The sequence below is a fragment of the Diorhabda carinulata genome, chromosome 1, assembly GCF_026250575.1.
Source record: "Diorhabda carinulata isolate Delta chromosome 1, icDioCari1.1, whole genome shotgun sequence".
NCBI lineage: Eukaryota > Metazoa > Arthropoda > Insecta > Coleoptera > Chrysomelidae > Diorhabda > Diorhabda carinulata.
The window spans coordinates 22,358,348-22,379,584 of NC_079460.1; the positions used below are offsets into that span (position 1 = coordinate 22,358,348).

The following is a 21,237-nucleotide window of genomic DNA, read 5'->3' on the forward strand; positions in this document are numbered from 1 at the left end:
GGACGTTCTAACGATCCATATCGATTTTGAAAAATTTGATTTATCTATCGCCGCATATTGATTTGTTGATTGGGAGGTGCTCTATCTTGCTGAAACCGTATATTCATCTCCATTCAAGCGACCTACGACGCTATGATTTCCAGCAATGTCTGCTCAAACATCAGGTTTTTCAGAATATTGCGTATCTTCTTTCATCCAGTGATGATTCTCATTAGATCAATAGCGGCAATTATTTTTCCACATAAATGCGTTCTCTTATCGGAATCGTCTTCCATGAGTTGGTATAAGTTTATAGGGATGCATTTTATCTTCGAAAAATTGATGTGTGGCTAACCTAGAAAAGAGGGGGAAATTTTCGACCAGAATTCTCTTGAAACTCAAACATAATATTAAATTTTGCATCATCATTTACTGCATTTTCATCTGTCTTAGATGAATAAGCTCACGAAACTGGTCTTCTATATTTTGCTAATTGTTTCTTGGAATATAGGCGGCAAATTTCGAAATTTTTCGTGACTGAAGCAACAACTTCCTTCAGTAACCAGTTAGCGAAATAGTCCTGACACCGATCACTGATCACTACTGTCATATAGGCAGAAAGTGGTTGAAGCTGAGTTTTAAATAAACATAACTTTTTATATATTTTTTCTGATAACCTCAGTAATTGAAATAATTTTCATTTTTCTATGTCAATTTCTCTGATAGATCTGAAAATACTTAATATTTCCAAAACAGTTGAAGTTAAGTATAGGACATTGACATTAATTATATTCAGAGCTTTCTGTAGAATTAAAAAAATGAATTATATTATTTCATTTAATACAAATGTGAAAAATCCAATAAATCCAAAAATAAATTTAAAAAAAACGCCCCTTTGACAATACAAATTGACATATCCAAATGTGTTTTCCAAAACGCTCTTATTTATTTATTAATAATTTATTCCATTTGGTTGTTCCACACTGTATAAATATCTAATATTGTACTATATATGAAGAGCTAAGTTTTAAATTACATATTATAATTTGGTCAAAGGAAAATAATTCATTTCAGAAAGTTATTTAATATGGTTTATAGAAAAAATTAATTCTGTGTAGATAGCATGCAAGCTTTTAGATGTATTTCTAATTTTGTAAGATATGTATAGTGTTTTGTGTATATGTAAAGAAAATTGACAACCTCGCTGTTAACAATATGGACAAAGCTGAAAATTTCATTTTTCTTAAGCAAACATGTCAAATCGAAATAATTCAAAAATTTTTTGTCTGTATATTTTTACTGATCTATCAGATTTTTCTTGATAAAATTTTCAGCTGAGAAATCCATGAATTTCGAGAACCGCGTATTTTTATCAATAATTACATTTATGATCCAGGAATGGAATGACTACAATCTACGATGGAACGAATCTGACTATGGAGGAGTTAAGGACTTGCGGATCACCCCAAACAAGCTATGGAAACCTGACGTTCTCATGTATAACAGGTAACATGTGTTATGCATTGACTGTTGCATCATTTAAGCTTCCGAAATTGAACATTGCTGTTTGACTGGTAAGAGAGTACGAGTGGGGAAACCGACGAAAATTTTTATTCCACCAATCAATAATAAATTTATTACTATTGAAAATGAATAATAGCAGTTCATTACTTAACAACAAAAATTGGACTAATTTTGTTTTCAGATAATCTACAATATTTTAGAAATCACAATTTTTATTTACATTTACAAATTGTTTTACAGAAAATTCAATGATTCTAAAATTATTGTAGGAACTCCTCAATTTATTTCAGTGTCTATATAAAAATCGAAAATGTGCAGTCACTTTCAGAAACGACAGGCTGGTTTTCAATTGAAATTCATCAATCCTCTAGCAGGAACGGATACAACTCTCGAAATATTGTTAAAGTTATTTACGTTTCAAAAAATACCGAATACTCCCTAGCGAGAAATCCAGTGAAAGCTATAAACACGTTTTTCTATTATAGACTATTTCAACACTATGTTAAGTTTATGTCAAACCGATTTTAATCCTTGTACCGCAAGCAAAGGACTTTTTTGAAGCAACCTTATGGTGAAATTGAAATTATTTCGGTACTATAAGAATTAACTTGGTATTTTGTTGTGTTGTAAAATCTGGTAGCAATAATTTCCACAGTTAATTACAAATCCTGCTTTAATGTACTTCTAGTTTATACTAGGATAATAGGCGGAAAGGATCGTTCTTATAGTCTCATCATATCCCAGTTGAAATTATCGTTGGAAAGTCGACCAAACACATTGGAATAAACCTTTTGAAGTCACTAAGCAGCCTGTGACACTTGCCCAAGTGTTTGAGCCACGCCCATTAGAATGCTGGTCATTCACACATGACATGGTCTACTGTTTCCTCCATAGTATGAAGATGGTGTCTAAAATGACCTTATTTGTCTAAAACACTAGTTACCGCTCGATCTTGACGCCTGTTCAAATGGTGCAGTTGTTTAATAAGACTTGCGGAAGACCCATTTATGTGTGCCTTAGATACCTATCTATCCATCTCTCTATCTCTATCCATCTCCGCAGAGTCTACCTCGCAAGAATACCATCGAGATATGTAATAACAGCCCTTTGCCATCACTATACTATAGATACCATTAGTTGCTGGTAACTTTTGTTTAATTTTCAATGATGAATAAGGTCCATGACTGTAATTTTTGGGTCCACTGAATTGATAATCAAGTCTAAACTACTATAACTAAACAGGGTTATATTGTTCAAAATATAACTATTATTATTGATTTCTTGAAACTATGCTTTACACAAACAAACGCTTCAAACGCTCGCTGGAAGTCAAAAAAAATTGTACGGTTATAAATAGGCGTTGACGTTTGTATACACTACAAAGATTTTTTGAGGTTATGTGCCTCCTATTTTAATGGATTATAATGGGTGAATCCCATATAGTTAAAAGTTAAAACAGATTTTAGACGATGATTTCGACAGAAGGATGTATTTGTTTTACCTTTAAGTGAACATTTTTTCTTAGAGGGATTGTTTTTCATACAAAATATCCACAAAATAATGTTCATGGACCTTTGTTCATTGAGGAGGGAGCTTGAAGTTGTCCTTCAATTACATCAACATGATACGGGTGGTAAACAGTTTCTGCAAAAGATCTGATTACATCCAACAAGCTGAAGGTCTAACATATTTCTTTCTTCCATTTAGATAGATTTCTTGGCAGATGGATTGGTCGAAGAAAGTCATGGAATGAATGGCCACCACAATCACCCACTTAACTTAAAAGTTCTATAAAGAGGCATTTGAAATTGATTTTTCATAGAACAAAGACACACGGGATTTGGAAGTTATTATGAGAAGAATAACAGAAACAGCCTCAACAGGCTTATATGCACACCATTTAGGTCCATGGCATGGTAATTTCTCTCAACTTCTTTCGGTACCTTGATTTTACTCTCCAGTTCTGGATGTTTTTCTCTCTAAGGTCTTCTTCCACTACTTCCTTCCACCTTTTTGATCTACCTCTTTTTCTCTTGCCCTCTGGTATTTTCCATGCAGTTATTTTCAAGAGTCTGTCTTCGTTCTAAGAGACCTTCTGTAACCTTCTTGTCTTTATAAACGCACTGATTGGTGACTAATTGAAAAGTGTGTAAATTTCATGGTTTCATATTCTCTCTCATTCTAACTGTCTGTTTTCCTCCAAATATTCTTCTTGGTATTTTTTTCTCTCAGATTTCCAATTTCTGTTTAGTTTTATTAGTCATTATCCAGGTTTCACAGGCGTATGTCAGGTTGGGTCTCAAAATTGTCTTATAAATTCGAACTTTCGTAGAACTGGATATCTCTTTCGATGTTAATATTTTTCTGAGACAAAGCACAGCAAAAGTATATTTTTGTGCAAAAATTATTCATGAGCTTATTCCAATTAATTATTATAACTAAAGTGAGCTTTTTAACTGGTTTATTGAAAGGGATTTGAGGGTTTTAGATACCTCAAAATTGTATCGTTAGATTGAGAATCCTCTCACAAAGAAACGAAAGTGTGGAAGATACCATAGTGATTAATGCGTTTTCTTCCACTTTATTCAAAGCTTTTCATTAGACAGATGTTATTATTATTTGCTTGAGTCTAATTAAGATGAATATTTTTATTATTGATTGGTAGTATGATGTTTTTGACCTTTTTTTCTCTACTAGTATTTAATTACTAGTTAAAAAAGACTAGGTGGTTGGGCATTTTCTTGCGATTTTATTATATCAAATACTTTTGTTAAGATTTTTTTCAACTATTATTTCAACATCTCTCTTTGATATTTCATGACACCTGTGGCATTTTCGTTCGTATTTACTGAATAAACCCTTCGAGAACAATAAAACCCGGAAACAGAGAAGACATTTCACGTTTCCGGATGATGCGAAACGGTTTCATAGGTACCAAATGATAACATGAATTTTTTTGTGTGTAGCACCTAGTATTCACTTGATATTTGTTCAAAAACATTGTTTTAAATAGTAATTATACATCTCAATAGCGACATGACCATTTACACTGAACGTCACGGAAATGGGCCACCCCAAAAATTTGCGTTATATGATATTAATACGATTTACAATTAGAAAATAAGCAACAATTCTAGAATTTTTTATTAAGAAACAATACTTTCATTTGACACTACAATAATTGAACAAAGCACACACAAAAAGTGTTAGCAACCATTACCAACAAATCCAGCATATGGTAGTGCATAATCTTATAGGATCTCTGTAACATATATTCGTTCTGTAAGTGCGCCTCTGTCATTTACAACGAGATCCGTGTGTGTCTCAAAAGAAATACCTTTACAAAACATTACTGATCCACTCCCACACGCAACCCATGGTAACCGAGTACAGGTAGAATACCGTTTTCCAGATCTTCTGTACACCTTATCTTCCTTCCAGTCGTCCAATTCATGTTTTCAAATCAAGTCTTCTGTGAGCTGCAGAGTCCTTTAGCTGGACTACAAGCTATCAAACCATTTCGTCAAACAGTAGACGTGCTGTAAACTTGTTGAAGGCCGCCTTGGAGTATTCTCGTGAGACACTAACTGGTGGTGAGAGCCGAACGCCAGAAACCGCTAGTTCGTTCTTTGTACTGTTGAGCAACTATGTCTCACTATCGCTCGTTGACTCTTTCCAATATCCAGCAATGTTTCAATCTCAACAGCTCTCCGACATTTTTCTTCTATTGTTAAGAACTAAACTCAACTCTATGGAGGCTACATTAGTACAACGATACGTCTAAAACTTGAAATCACTTGAAATGTTACAACGCAAATGTTTCAAATCACAAGAAACGTATATGCAGTAGTCGAAATTTTCATTCACGTGATCGGTGACTAATAACTAACAATTGTATCGTTTTCTTAGATCCGAGAAGTGGTTGCTTCTCTGAACATACGGACCCATTTAACTGATTTAATAAATAAGCAATTAGTAACAATTGACGACTTTGCAAATATTTGGGGTGGCCCGTTTTCGCTGACGCGCAGCTTATTTTCAATAATATGAATTGTGAAGCATAAAATGTCAAAAATGCTAAAAACTTTCTACTTCGTTCTATAACCGATAATATTATCCAAAGTATTGTATTTTATTGTTTATCCATTTATTTATGGGATTGAAATCAGAGTTTGTCAATTTCGTCTGATATGCAACAAAATACTTTTCAATTATGAAAATTAATAAATTTTTTTGTTTCTTTCCGAGTTCCTTCCAATTTCAGTACAAATAATCAAAAAAATTGACAAATATAGAAAATATTGCAAATTTAATATGATTTAACTACAAAAAATACATTTCATTCAGCATTCTATAAAAAAATTCAATAAATAGTTGAAATTAAACAATAAACAATATTAAAATTTGTCTGTATATATATATATATGTAAAATTTTAAAAAAAATTTTCTTCTCTGAGCATGAATCCACTAAGCTAAGTCCTCAGGTATTTAACCTTTTTCTAACGTGACGGGGCTTTGCGTTTATTTAATTAGTATTGTTGTACCTTGTTACTAAATTTCCCGCACTATATTTTGGCAAATATTCCTACTCTAAGTGAATTATCTTATAGACTTTGCTTTGAATAGGTTATTTTGTCAAAGCTACGTTTTATTTTCTAATGAAATATTAACTAAATGTATTACTGAATATAGAAATAGAAAATTTGAGGTAGTTAAGCTCTATCTCTCTGTATGTTGCATTGTCAATTTATGAAAAACAAACTGGTCCAACTGAAATTGGAAAGATCTCGTATGTATTTAAGAAATATCCATTGAAAGTAAGTAAAAGTAGCTTCTAATTAAAAATAGATGATTTCAATAATTATTATAAAATTTTTTATCACAAATAGTCGGAAAATCCAAATGAAATACAACCGAAGCTTTTTCGATTACGGAGTTTTTTTTTTCGCAAGGAAATGTTACTACCTATGTCGCGGGCCAGTCTATGGGTGACAAACGTCTATGTTGTCGCCAATAGTAATTGAAATAGAAATCTAGGTCGATGTAGGTATCTCCGAAATCAATCCTTTTGGTTACCAAACTAGATCCGAGGGGGAGATAATGCCTATATACGAGTACAAGGTAATGTGGCTATGGATCACCTTAGGTTGGCCTATTTTATAGCATGAATTATTCTGAATAATCAATGATAAATGAAATTTAATGATATATAGTGACGATGATTAACAAATAATTATCTGTAAACAGCAAAAACTGCTTATTGCGTTACATTTTGCGAATGTGGGCGAGTGGAATAATACGTGCACAGTTTGAAATGTTTGAATGGAAAATCGATTATTATAGTTCCATTGAAATTACAAATGTAGCATAATAATTCCATGTCATAATTAAGGTCACGTCCAAGTTATTTATTAGTTTTTAATAAACATATTATTTGATGATTTACATTTTGTTTCTCGGTGAATACACTATATACACCACCACTACACCAACACTCACAATTCCACTGTCTGACGCGCGTTTCGATTACCAAGTTATCGTCTTCAGAGATGGTTATCGAAACGCGCGTCAGTCAGTGTAATTGTGAGTGTTGGTGTAGTGGTAGTGTATTCAGTATGAATATTGCCAACGGTTCCAGAAATTCCAACTTATTTGGTTCCTTGTAGAATACAACAATGTTTCTCAATCAGTTCAGCTTATGACAGAGAGCTTGAGAATCAGTGTTGTATTCATCACTTTAAACCCTAAAAAACGATTCCTTTTAAGCTTTTGAACCGGTTACTATTTATACAATGTCTCCTTTCTTAACGTATCAACACCTTTCAGCTGTCATTTGTCATATTCTTCTTAGTGGTTCATCTACTTATTGTAGTTTTTTATTTTCCTCGACTACTCTAAGCTAATAATGGCAGTCGGCTATTTATGAAGTACAGATTATATCAAAGCTACAGGGGAGATAAATTCTAATAAAACTGATAGGTCTACCACTTGAGGGAGTATTTGAGTATTTGAAATATAAAATTAGAAAAAAAATTTTAAATTCACCCAATTAAGTGGTGCTTGAATTCTGCTAATTTTTTCACGAGTTTTAGTCTTTAGTCTCTTCAAATAAAAAGTGCGATTCTGCTAAGCCGATCTTTATAAATTTGTTGTTGTTTGAAAGACTTCTTGTCCAACAATATAAAATTTTTAAATTCTAAACGATTTAGTCAGAAATGTAAATTCTAGATGACATTGTTTCATATATTTTATATATTATATTGGGTCTGTTAAGAGTAAAATAAATCAACATTAAAAACGCGAAAGCCACATATCAATATCTTTTTCCTATCCCGAGATATCTTAAGAAATGTGTGAACGACGAGATTTTTTCTTCAAACATCTAGTAGACTGGTTCGCCCAAATGAAAACTGAATATTTATTATGGGTGGAAAGAACTTATATTGGACTACCTGCAATAATTTTAAAAGTTCTCAAAATAATATTATTATTGGCGCTAGATGGCGTTATCTAAATATAAAGCTAATATTCTCAAAAATAAGAACATATCATTAAATAAACCATGTAACACATCTAACAATTAACAGCTTAGATAATTAACAAAATTTCATTTCAATTTCTGCCATTGAAATACTTCGTATTGCCTATCTTATCTTGGATCTATTGGTTTAAATGAAATCTTTCATTAAGCCCCTCAAATGAAAATACAAGTAGGTGAGGTCTGGAGATGTTGGGGGCCTAATGAATGAACTTCCACGTCTTATTCACCTATTGAGGTATGTTTCATCCAAGCAATGCCGAATAATTTACCGGGCAACCATCATGTTATGGCGACGAATGGCTTAGGGTATGCTAAAGTCTAAATATCTTTCTTCATTAACTGTCTCATTAATAAAAAAAAATGACCCAATTGTTTGTCCACCTAGAATCCCGCACATCAAATTTATAGACCAACGACCCAGATGGTGGATCGTCCGCATCCAACGGGGATTTGTTTCGGACTAATAGTGCATATTATGGCGATTTACTTTACCAAAACTATGAACATAACCTCATTTGTCCACGAAATTTGTGAAACTATTTCAGGATCGTCGTGTATCAAATGTAATAGTCAATGGCAATAATCCAGCCTGAATTTTGGAGAAAAAAAATCCTTGATATGAAACAACAACGCCCTCTAGCATTCACTTTGCTAATTAAATTTATTATAATATAATTATTGTATATTACTGGACAAAAGGTCTTTCAACCAACAAGTTTATAAAAATCGCCTAGCCAGAATCGGAATTATAGACGTTTTTTCATAACAAAGCTCCCACTCTCCCTAATATCTTATTTTTAGAATTCGATTATTGTACATAAAGTACCACTTGATTAAGTGAAAGTCGGAAAATGTTTATTTTCTCATTTTACATTCTCAAATACACCCTCTAGTGGTGTCCAATTATGCTTTCTTGTATATTAAGCTGATTTACCAACATTCATTTCAATTCATGATAAATATAAACGTTTTTTCCACTTTATCCCATAGAATTCCCTGAATGTTTCATATGAAAAGCATCGTCATAAATCTTCTTTTCACAATACAATTAAAGACTAAAATTACTTCTCTTGATACGATTTTTCCAGGCATTCGTTTTATCGACATTACTAAAGGCATGTTATTGTTTTGATGCCAACGAGAAAATTACATTGAAGCAATTTTACTTTCTTTTATTTCAGTTTTGGGCTTTGATGTTCTGCCTTTTTTTGTACCAAATGTTTTCGTTCAATTTTCGCATATAAGATATTCCTGTCGATTACTTTTATTAGTCTTGCACCTCATTAAACCACGTATCACCAGATTCATAATTTATTTATATTAAGTCTCGATGCTATTTTTTATACAGTAATTACATTGTTATCTTTCGCGATTACTGCGTATTAGCGGCCACTTTTCAACGCTTTCCTTTATTTATTTCAGTTTGTGAAATGATCTTTACCACTCAGATTGCCACTGAAGATTAATTTTTAATTCTTCTGCAAACCGTAGCTTCTTTTGCGTGTTTGTCAGCATCTTTATTTCCTTGTATTCCTTGATGAGAGGGCACCCACAAAAATCTGACATTTAACTTCTTGTTTTGTATTAGATGCAATTATTTCTTGATTTGTAGTTCAAGAGGGTTGTTGGTATAGATATTTATTAAGGAGTCTGTTACAATTTTTGGTAGGTTTGATGCCAGAATTTTGACCAAAGCTTGTAAAATAACATATATACAGAGCTTACTTGAGGTAATTTATATTTCAAAGGAGGTTTATGCAGCCCCAACGTCATTGGGGGCTTTGGATGCATCAGTGTATATTTTATGGAAGTTAGAATACATGGAGAGTTTCGACCGAAAGTTTTGATATATTATGGAGACTGGCGTTTCTGCCTTGTTAAATATATTCAAACTTGTGTCAATACTAGGAGTTTCAATCAGCCATGGGGAAGGTATATCAATATTCAATTGCAGAAGGGGAGGAAACTGCATATCTAGTTGGATAGTCGAGTCTTTTCCTGAAATCGGACGTGCTTTGATATCTATTTGCAACTGTGGTATTATAGTTTGGATGTTCATGGTTGCTCATTATAGACAATGCTAGGTATTGTCTTCTTTTAGCTAGTGACGGTGATATTCTCTAAGTTATGCGTAATGCTTGATTGAATGGACCCATAATCGATCCTAGATCTTATGACATGCCTATAGATTAAAAGTGAAGTCTCTTGGTCAGATCCTCAGTCTCTGTTTGAGAGAACTTTTAATAGGTTTAGTCTGACGATAAGGTCCTCAATGTGTTCGTTCTAATTTAATTGGAATCGGAGATCATTCTCGGGTATTTTTGATACATTAACGAGAACAATTTAGTTCGAGTAGTGGTTTTTGGTTTACCTCTCTTTTAGAGAACATTATGCATTTGGTTTTCGCTGCATAGAAGCGAAAACCGAAATCTCTGGATCATTTTTTAAGTATATTAATGTGTGATTGTAATAACAATTGTAATTATATATACGAATCGATACATAACATCAATTATTGAAACAATTCATGTTATCTAAAGACAAATCAGTTTCGCGTTTTCCCATTTTTCTTGGTCCCTTCAATAAATTTGCTAAGCTTTTGAAAAAATAAATGAATTGAAGGAGATCTGTAACATGTTTTTTAGACAACGCCATTTAAAAGTTGTTCGTTCTGTATTCATTTACATACCGAAAGTTGCGTTTTGAGTGTTCCATTTAGTGAAAGTGACTGCAAAACACTTTCGGGACGCTCTGGAGTAGACAGACTTAAATGTGACTCTCACCACTTCAATGTTGACAGTTGACAGTTTCACTTCGATGAATTTTTAATTTTCTGAAATTATTTGTTTTATCCGAAGTTTTGTCTAAATGAATGAATAACAATGAATGATGATGAAAAAGAAAACATCAGCGTTAAAGAGTTACTCGAATCCACGCCACCTGATCTCACCGGAGAAAGCAATGCGGCCGTTCTTAATACGTTATCGGATAAATCTCGTGCAAGGAACGAAAAACAGTAAGAGCTCTTTATGAAGTGGTGTCACCAGAAAAAAGGAAAAAATTTTGAGAAAAATCTAAAATCTGGAAAAGTTCTACTTTATGATCTACATTCTCGATGATTAAAAGTACTCTCGCAATAAAACAAGATGTTCACATTAACAAATATCCAAAACTCATCAATTTCCTGAAGAAATAAACCGAAGGGTACACTGCAAAAAAATCAGAAAAAATCTTGTTATATTCTTATGCGTAGTCTAAAAAATGTTGGCTGAAATACTACTTTTTTGGATTCGTTTGTTTTTCATATTTTTAGACTCATCCAATAAAGTAGCACTTTCAGTCCTTGGCATACAAGATCAAATGCGACTAGAAAATATTAGCGAGTACCTTTTTTTATGTTAGATATGTTAATCTTGTTGTCTTTCTACCTTTTCAGGTGTTTTTTGAAGTTAAGTCATTACCTATGCTCCCTCTTCCACAGTTGTAGCCATTCTTTCCTAGCATGTCCCATTTTTTATTTTCTACTATCTTATTCCTCGATTTGCCTCTGCCATCTCAATTTCTTCTCTCTATCTCCTCTTCGATGTTTCTTATTTTTGTTAATCATATATCTTTCGTATTAATTGTTTTCATTCCCATGACACTGACAAACTATCTTAATTTTCTTTCTTCGATTTTGTTTTGACTTGATTTTAAATTCAAATTTCAAGTCTCATTTCTGTAATTTATATTTTTTTGTTTCTGTGTGAGTGTCTACGCTTCCTCTAATGCATATATTATTATGGGTATAGCTCCTTTTTCATATATTTTCGTTTTTATTTGTTTTGTCATTACACTTTTTGGACACTGTGTTTTGTTGTATAATCTTTCAGTTCTCTCATTTATTTCTTGTTCCAGTCTTCCATCTTGTGTGATACGGAGGAATTTTGACCTGCTGTATTTTTTATTGTTTTAATTTTATCTTATTTGTCTTTATATTCATATTCATTATCTGTAAACTGTCATCAAGCAAATATATTTCCACAAATTCTCTCTAATACCTTTATCAATACTATGTAATGTTTTTTATGTTACTTATTATATATCCAAACCAATTGATTTATATTTTGTTGCAAAGTGCGGGGAGATTTATTATAATTCATTTCTTCTGAACCAACAATTTATCTTTGTTTATGTTGTTCATAAAACTCGGTTATTTCCATAATTCTAAAATATTCCATTCACTTCGTACAAACATTGAAAAGTGAATGCCAGGAATTTAATGAATGGAATATTTTACTTTCATATCTCCAAATTCCAATGAATGTATCGATTTCAATAATACAATATAAAAATAGCAACACCTAACGTGCACATTGCTTGTATTGATTTCAAAACAACAACAAAATTTTTGAAACTAAGTTTCTACTATTAGTCAGAGAGCCCGCTGCAAAATCTTGGGTCTATTATTACAGGATTCCACTCCTCGATTCTACAGTTATCTGTTTTTTGGATGAGTTTTTTTTTTAAATGAATATTGAGAAAGTATGCACAGGAATATCGATAGGTTGACTATAAAAAATCAGTTGCAATTACCTGTAATTGATTCTAGTATAATTAATTCATTAATCTAATTTGCATCTTTATGTTTTTTCAATAAATTTCACGTCATCTCAAAAAAAATGATGTCACGAATTGAAATTAAAATGTTGGTTGCCAACTCTCAGTCAGCCGCAGCGTTAAGGCCCTCATACACTACGGGTAAACACGATAATATCAACTGAACAGTTAAAATTGTATGTGCAAAATTGCCGCTTTTAAACACACCACACTGTCGGAAAATAACGTCTGCAGTTGTGTGTTTCACGATGAACCGCAAGGACATAATTGCAGTGGCTTTGGTTTTTGCATTAAAAAAGAAATCACGTTGAAAACTTTCGAAATGAGCAAGAGATTGGTTATTGAAAAGAAACGAATTTTCCCATGTTAATCGATTAAAAGAGTTCAAACTGGAAAAAAGTGACTAGGAATATCCTGAAGATTTTATTTTCCATAAACTTGGCAACGATTTATATAACTCCAAAAATTCAATAGTAAAATCTTTATTCCACATTCTTGTATCGGCCATTTTGAGAACGATATATGTTTTCACGACAGATTTGAATGAATACCACATAGACCAGCAGATTTACACGAACTCGTAGCCTGTACGGGTAAAATCTGAGGTCACGTCGGAGATGAAGAATCAATGGTTGCTAGTTTAAAAACAGCCGGAAATAGCCATGATTTAAATGAATCCACGCGCCATGATTTGAATGAATCCACGCTCCAGGTAAATGGAAGCGACGTGGAAAGCAACCATAGAGCAACAAGGCTCGAAGACACAGTTAAAGAGCGAAACGGCACAATGTTAGTTTAATCGCGTTTAGGTCGTCCACTTGCCTGGGAAGCAGTAGAAACCTATCAGCTGATTGTTGGACTCCTTTGAATCTCCTAAAGATGCCATACATGACCATTATGATATTATGATAAAAATCAGTGTTGGGCTTCTACCACATCCAGCATTTAGTCCGGACCTAAGTCAGATTTCTCTGTATTCATATCTATGAGAAAATTAATGCAAAGGAGATGTTATAAACGCAGTGCGACAATTTTTTGCGTCCAACCCCAAAGAATTGTTTTACCAACAAGCTTGCTGAACGTTGGGTCAAAACATATAGAATATGATGGGATGTGGGCTTTCTTTCTTATGATAATAAAGTAAACATTGGAAATCAACCTTATTTATGAGACACCCTCTACACTTGATTTTTTACGAGTCGCAATATTTAATTTCCATTTATTCAAAGAAGAAAAGACCTTCAATATAGTCTCCACTAATTTACGCAACGATAATTTTTTGGAAATATACCGTCCATACTAGTGAACAAGAAAAACTATATTGTCTTTGATGTTCTATTCCATTCGTTTCATAGAATAAAATTCCAAATTTAGAGTTTTCTTATAATATCCTACACATTCATGGGATTATTATTTGTTGTTTATGCATATGGCTATTTGGGCTTATTAATGTTAATGTAGTCGTCCCAGTTTTTTCTTTCCCATTTGTTAATGCATTAGGCGGCACATTAATGCCGTATATTTTTGTTTGTTTGCCCGTCTCTAAGTGTTATTAGCTATCCTGTTATTCCCGAGTCTCTTCTTATTTCTACCGCTTGAATTATTATCTATTCCATAGTTGTTTTGTATAAAACTCATTCAGTTATAACGGTGAGTGACCCTGTAGGAAAAAAATAGGCGAGCTGTATTGCTTTAAGAAATTAAATAATATTGTCTGAAGCTATAAGAGACTGATTTATGTCACTGCCGATTTGGACTAGATCGAGTGTTCATAAAACTTTTATATTTTGAATTTTTCCAGTATAAGTTTTATTAGTTAGACCCTTTGGTTGAGTACTATTATAAAAAACTAAATGAAATGGTCTGTATTTCAAAACGAGTTGTGAATTTTTAGAAAAGTTCAGGGGCTGAGGGTTTGGTGTGGTTTTCTAAAACATTTTAATTATTTTTAAAATAAACTTGAAAACAAGTTTCTATTATAATTTTATGTAAATATCTGTTTGCTGTTTACGTACTTTATAAACTTATTCTTTAAATACATTGAGAAAACAGAAAACTGCCTAAAAACTAATTCTAGTTTAATGAAAAGCCAATATTTTATCAAATGAAACTCGAAAAATCCATTTTTTTCCGAATTTGATTTTATAAAACTATTTTTTTCAAAACTTAACCATAGAAATCCATATTTTGTCGAAATTAAACCACCAAAAGCCACTTTCTTCTCGATTAATCTCGGAAAAGCAAAGTTTTGTCAAAATGAAATTTAGATAAGTCAATTTCTGATGAAAAGCTGAGAAAAGCCAGTTTTGGACTGAAGTGTATCCGGAGAAGTCTTTTTTTGACTATATTAGTTTTTATAAAACTAACTTTTGGTCAATTCAAAATGGGAAACCCATTTTTGGTCAATTTACATTCAAAATAGTCAGTTTTTAATCATATTGAACAAAGAAAAGGCAATTTGATGAAATTCCACTCAGAAAAGCTAGTTTTCGTTAAACTACATTCTTAAGAGCCAATTTTCAGTCAAATTAAATATGGAAAAACTATTTCCAACCAAATTTCATTTAGAGCCAGAAAACCCAGCCATTCATTTGAATTTGGAGAATATTTTGTTAAAATGGAACAAACTATGAAAAGAAATTTTTTTCAAAGTATTAAACTCGGAAAAACGAGCTTTTGAGAAGTGAATTTTTGCTGAAGGAGCTTAGAAAAGCCTTTTTTTAACAAAAGTACATTCAAAAAACCTATTATTTGACCAAATTAAATTTTATAAAATCCAATTATCCAATTTTAACAGGGAAAGACATTTTCAGCCAAGTTACATCCAGAATAATCAGTTATTGATCATGTTAAACAAAGATCAGTCAATTTAATCAAATTCAACACAAACTTACATTTGTAAAAGCCAATTTTTGGTATAATTAAACAAGAAAAAGCCATTTTTGACCAAATCAAATTGAGAAAACGCTAGTTTTTGATCATATTAAAAGTTCATTTAATCAAATTTAACTCGGAAAAGCCAGTTTATGATAAAAATATATTCGTAAAAACTAGTTTTTAACAGAAATAAAAATAACACAACGTTTGACCAAATTGAGCTAGGAAAAAATTATTTTTATCCAAATTGAATATGTTAAAGAATCATTTTGTCAAAAGTACATGATAAGAAGACACTTTTATATAGAAAAAGAGAAAGTTTGAATTGAATTATGAACAGCCAGTTTTTTATAAAAAAAATAGAGAAAAATAGTTTTGAAATAAATATCCATATTAAATTGGATAATCAATTAATAAGTCAACTGATTTTCCTTAAGTCTTGTGTCTTGCAAAATTTTCCCATACCTGATTTTAATCATCCTAGATTATTTTGTATTAGTTTTAAATAATCTTCCTATATTCAAATTTTACAACTTCCACGTCTTTGGAAATATTTTTTGATCAATTTCCCAAGAAAATAACAAAAAACAAGTTTTATGATTGCACAAACATTGTTTCTAAATATAGAAACATTGCATTTTACGAATCCGTTCCGTATTTAAATAGATGTCTTTTCAGCAGATATCCAGGAATTCAGAAATCAATATTTCGTCGCCGTAGCATTCATTCCTTGCAGTCAAACATTTAATTACAGATACTTGTTGAGTATGCAGGTACAGTTACAAAGTTATTCATAAGTTACGAAACATAACTATTCATTTGGACCAATAGTATAACTGAAATAATCTTTTTGATACATACAAGGCGATTAGGTTTCCCTAAACATACAAGATTTATTTGCAATATCAACGACATCGTAGTGTCGAATTAGCTTATAAAAAATGATTACCTTTGATTATATTGTTTATAAAATCGATAAAAAAAGTAATGTCTCAATTTGAACATGTCGTACTTGCTAAGACTAGTTTTTAATTCTATGACAATTGTTTTACTAATATTTTTTTCAACCAAAGAGAAAGGCAATGCTCATCCGCACCATCAGCGACCATACGATCCGATATGTGGGGCTGTACTTGTACGACCCACTAAAATCCTTCCTCTTTAATCTAAACCTCTTTGAGGTTCCCATTCCACAGAATGGTTATCCTTCGCTTTGTGTTTGCTCTGTTCATTCGCTGCTCTGTACTATCTTTAGCTATTGCTTGGCATGATCTGGTCATCGACTAAACCGTCTCGTTTCTTCGTCCGTAAAATTATTTCCTTGTATTCCGGCGCCTCAGTTCTCTTCTTTCCTACGATATTCGGGAGTCAATTTTCCGTTTTTTTTTCGCATTATTCTGCGTTGTAATTCCCAACGAATATGTGCATCCAGCCCTTGACATATGGCAGTCCATCTACTTCGTTGATCCGCCTGCTGCCTTTGGTCCATTGCCACGAATCTTTTTCCCTCCCGATTTTGTCGATGATTCGATGTGCTAGCAGGTCTACTGGGATGGCTCTACCAATGATTAGTACTGCTGCTTCTGATACAGAACGGTATGCACTGCATACTCCAAGGGCGGCTCTGCTCTGGACCCTCACTCTTCCCATATCTCTGCACCGTACAGAAGTATTGAGTTTGTGACTGACATCAACAATTTTCTTTTGGTGGCAGTCGATATTTCTCATGAGTCGGCTTAGTTATTGTGTGAGTGCTTTACTAATACGTAATATGAATGGAGAACTTGATGGTATTTAACTTGTACCACATCCAGTATGTAATCCGGACCTTTGAATCCAAAGTAGACGTTGAAAATATAGTGCGAAAAGTTTTTGTATCGAAGCCCAAAGAATAGATTTAATAATGTCTTGAAGGGCTTGCCAAACGATGGGTAAAAATCATAGAATACGATGGGTTATATTTAAGGTTACCTTTCTGTATAATTATTTTATGAAGAAAGTGAAAATTGGAGACAGACATTATTTATAAGACACTGTAAATATTTTTAATCTCAATAACACATCTATGGAGATGAATATACATTCGAGATTACATTTTCTTATTTGATAACGAAAAAATAAGGATAGAAAAAATAAAAAAATTTATTATACTTCTTGGTTTTAGAATAAACATTATTCTATTTGGAGAAATCGCTGCAGGGCGTTGAAATCTAATAAAGCAAAATTTAGCTGCGGAAGAAACATGTTCAGTACCCACGATCTGGAAATATTTTATTTTATCTAGTAAACACAGGAGCTATAAACTTAATGAATAACTTAAAACTGATTGACTGCTATAATAGGCAATCGATTATCATAATGGTATAAACTCAATTAAAAAATATGATACGGGCATATGATCTATTGTTGGTTATAATTGTTCTAGCGATAGATTTAATGCTATTCTTGTTATGTTCGGCAAAATCAACTACAAAATGAAAATATCGTTTTGATAATAATTATCCTTGTCTGAATAGGGTAGCTGTAATTCACTGATAACAACTCCATCTATTAGTTATCAATAGTCATTGACGGATTTAACATTATCCGATTTTATAATACAAACGAGGAACATTTGCTGGAACACAAGTTTGTTCACTAGCTGTATTATTTTCTATGTATGTACCATGGAAGTATGAGAATAGGGAACAAGTATTTAAACCATAGTGAATATATATATATATATATATATATATATATATATATATATATATATATATGCGTTTTCGTAGTGGAAATGCAAAATTAAACACCAATGTGTACTAACTCTAATATATTACGAGCTTTCAAATATTCATCATCAGGGACTGAAATTATAGTCAAGTAGAATTTGAAAATATTTATAAGATAATTAATTTTTTGTAAAATAACACAGTTTAAAACCGCCGCAAACTAATTATTGTAATTAAATTTTATTATTTTTCGACTTTTATATATATTCTTATATTGTACTTGACTATAAGTTCAGTCCCTGACGATGAATATTTGAAAGCTCGTAATATATTAGATTTAGTACACATTGGTGTTTAATTTTGCTAAATTCTCACTACGAAAACGCTCATAATCTTGCTGGGAAAGACTTAATTCCAATTCCAATTCCAATATATATATATATATATATATATATATATATATATATATATATATATATATATATATATATATATATATATATATATATATATATATATATATAAAGCAGTCCCCTTCTCTCCTTAATAAGGTGCACTCGAAAATACCCTTTAAAACCTTTCTGTCCCATATTTTGATTTTCTTCTTCTTTCCTTCTTTTTTCTTCATAATCTCACACTCACTACCACACTGCACCGTTGTTTGTGTAACTGTCTTCGGAAATATAGAATTTTTTATACACGCATGTGTATATGATAGTTGATAATGTACCTATGGCAAAAGTAAGCAGAAAATTATGAAATATTATGTATTTTTGTCCAAAAAATTATGTTAGTTTCTAGATCAAATGTATAGTTTTCTAGAAAATGACTCTTTCTCATTTTTCTGCCTATGATATTTTTTTTTCAAGCAGCTGAAATCTCTTTCGAATTCCTCGTTTCAAAAACCCCTTTCTACAGGATTTTAGCAGAATCTAAATTAATTTTTTCTCTGTTTTCGGAGCAACTTTGTCACTTTGAATGATCACGAGAAATCTTGTGAATTTTTTCTATGCAAATATCAACACTCCTCTTCCAATTTTTTTTGTATTTCAATGTTGCTATTCCACAGCTATGAAGTTATATAATGTTAGTTTTTTTAAAATTATTATCTAAATTTAACATTGTATTTTTCCCACAAATATAAAACTGAAAGAATCCGATATGAACAATCACTCAGGTACACGTTTTCTCAATTGATTCATTCCAGAAATAAATCGATATCTCAAAGAGTTTCGAAAATACCGAATTTTTTAAAGCTAATTATTAGAAAGTCCCTACATGACAAACCAACTTCTCTTCAAATCCCTGTATCTCTATATTTACTTTTTCAACTTCATTATCATTAGTATTTATTTGAATCATTGTTAAAAACAAAGATTTAGGCCGAAATTTTATTTTTTAGTATTTTATTTTCCATAAAAATCAACAAACAGAAATCGCATGAACTTTTATTTTGGTTAAATGTAAAATTTATTAGTACACTTTCAAAATTTATCATCCTACGCAAAATTCTTGCCTCTCAATGATGTTGATGTCGAGGTTTTTAAGCGATGCAGCAGCTATAAAACACTACATGGTCCAATCGGTCTTGCAAAAAATGCTCGTTATTCACGGTCACTAAACACACTTTTACAAGGTGAATCTACTAAAAAATGTTTATTTAGGAAACAAAGGAATACAGTTGGATTTTAATTTCATTGATAATAATATTATTGAATTATGTATGACATGGAATTAAGCAGATAAGTAAATATTTGTGATTTTAATGTGGAAATTCATTTTCGTATATATTAAGTCATGATAAACTATGCATGTATGGGTGGGTATCTGACGTAACTAAACATGTGCCATCGTATAACTGAATGGAAAGTACACATATTCAATGTCATTTGAATTCATTTATTTCAATTAGATAACTTCATCAATTATTCGTGATAATCCTGAGAATACATTATGAGAATAAACATAATATTTTCGATGATAATGGTATATTGTTAAGGAAGATTCAAGTTATAGACAAACAAATATGTTGAATGTAATATCAAACAATTTGAAGATTTATAATTGAAAATTGTCTAATTTTTTTAGAAAAATTGGTAATTGTATCGTTTAACCTTCACAGCTTCGATGACCTTGAAAATTTAGTATGTTGTAGAGGTGATCATGCTGATTAATTTGATATGCATATATGGGGCGCGGAAATCAGATCTTCACTTAGTTTTTTTATGTTAAAAATTGAATCAATATACTGATTTCTTTCCATGCAATATTTCTCAGGTTGATGATATCTTACAATGTTAAAAATTTAGACTAAATTTGAGCAATGGTTTCAAATTTTTAAGCGGTATCTTATTGGGAACGTGGCAATGAAACACCAAAGTGGACTAAATTTAATATATTTTCCGAGCTTTCGATTACTTATGTTTTCATCGTCTGGGACTGAAATTATAGTCAATATATATATATATATATATATATATATATATATATATATATATATATATATATATATATATATATATATATATATATATATAAAGTAGTCTCAGAGATATACTGATTTTTTAAATTTATTATAAACAATCATATTTTTGAAAATAATTTTTTTGACGAAAATTTGAAGAAAAATCGATGTTTTTTCTCTCAAAATATCTCCAAAAATTCATAATTTTCTATTTGATAAAGCTCCAAATGTGCATTGTTTATTACAAATATCATTTGTGAATAAATTGAAATTGACTAAAAGCAATTTTATAGGAAATTTTTGTCTCCACTTTTTTAACAATGGTAGTTTTTAATACTGAAACCTCAAACGAAATCCAAATTTATAATTGATCTTAAAATAAGGATAGACTGTATTTTGAATGAAGTGATAATATGAATAGAAGTTATGTGTTGGCGCATGTGCTTTTGTTGCGGCTTTTACCACGTGTGCGAGATGCGAGCTAGTTACATTGGGCGGGAAGTACGAGACTCAGCTAGCCGTTGCTGTAGGCCACAGCTAT

The 21,237-nt window shown here is 31.5% G+C and overlaps 1 protein-coding gene across 6 annotated transcripts in view; it reads left to right on the forward strand.

Moving 5' to 3' along the window:
- LOC130899291 (neuronal acetylcholine receptor subunit alpha-7) overlaps positions 1–21,237 on the forward strand; it is a 168,747-nt gene that overhangs the window by 81,520 nt on the left and 65,990 nt on the right. For all 6 annotated transcript variants that reach the window (XM_057809404.1, XM_057809487.1, XM_057809569.1 and 3 more), the window contains exon 4: positions 1,376–1,485. In XM_057809404.1, coding sequence (XP_057665387.1) covers positions 1,376–1,485 — 110 coding nt within the window. The remainder of the gene's footprint in view (positions 1–1,375; positions 1,486–21,237) is intronic.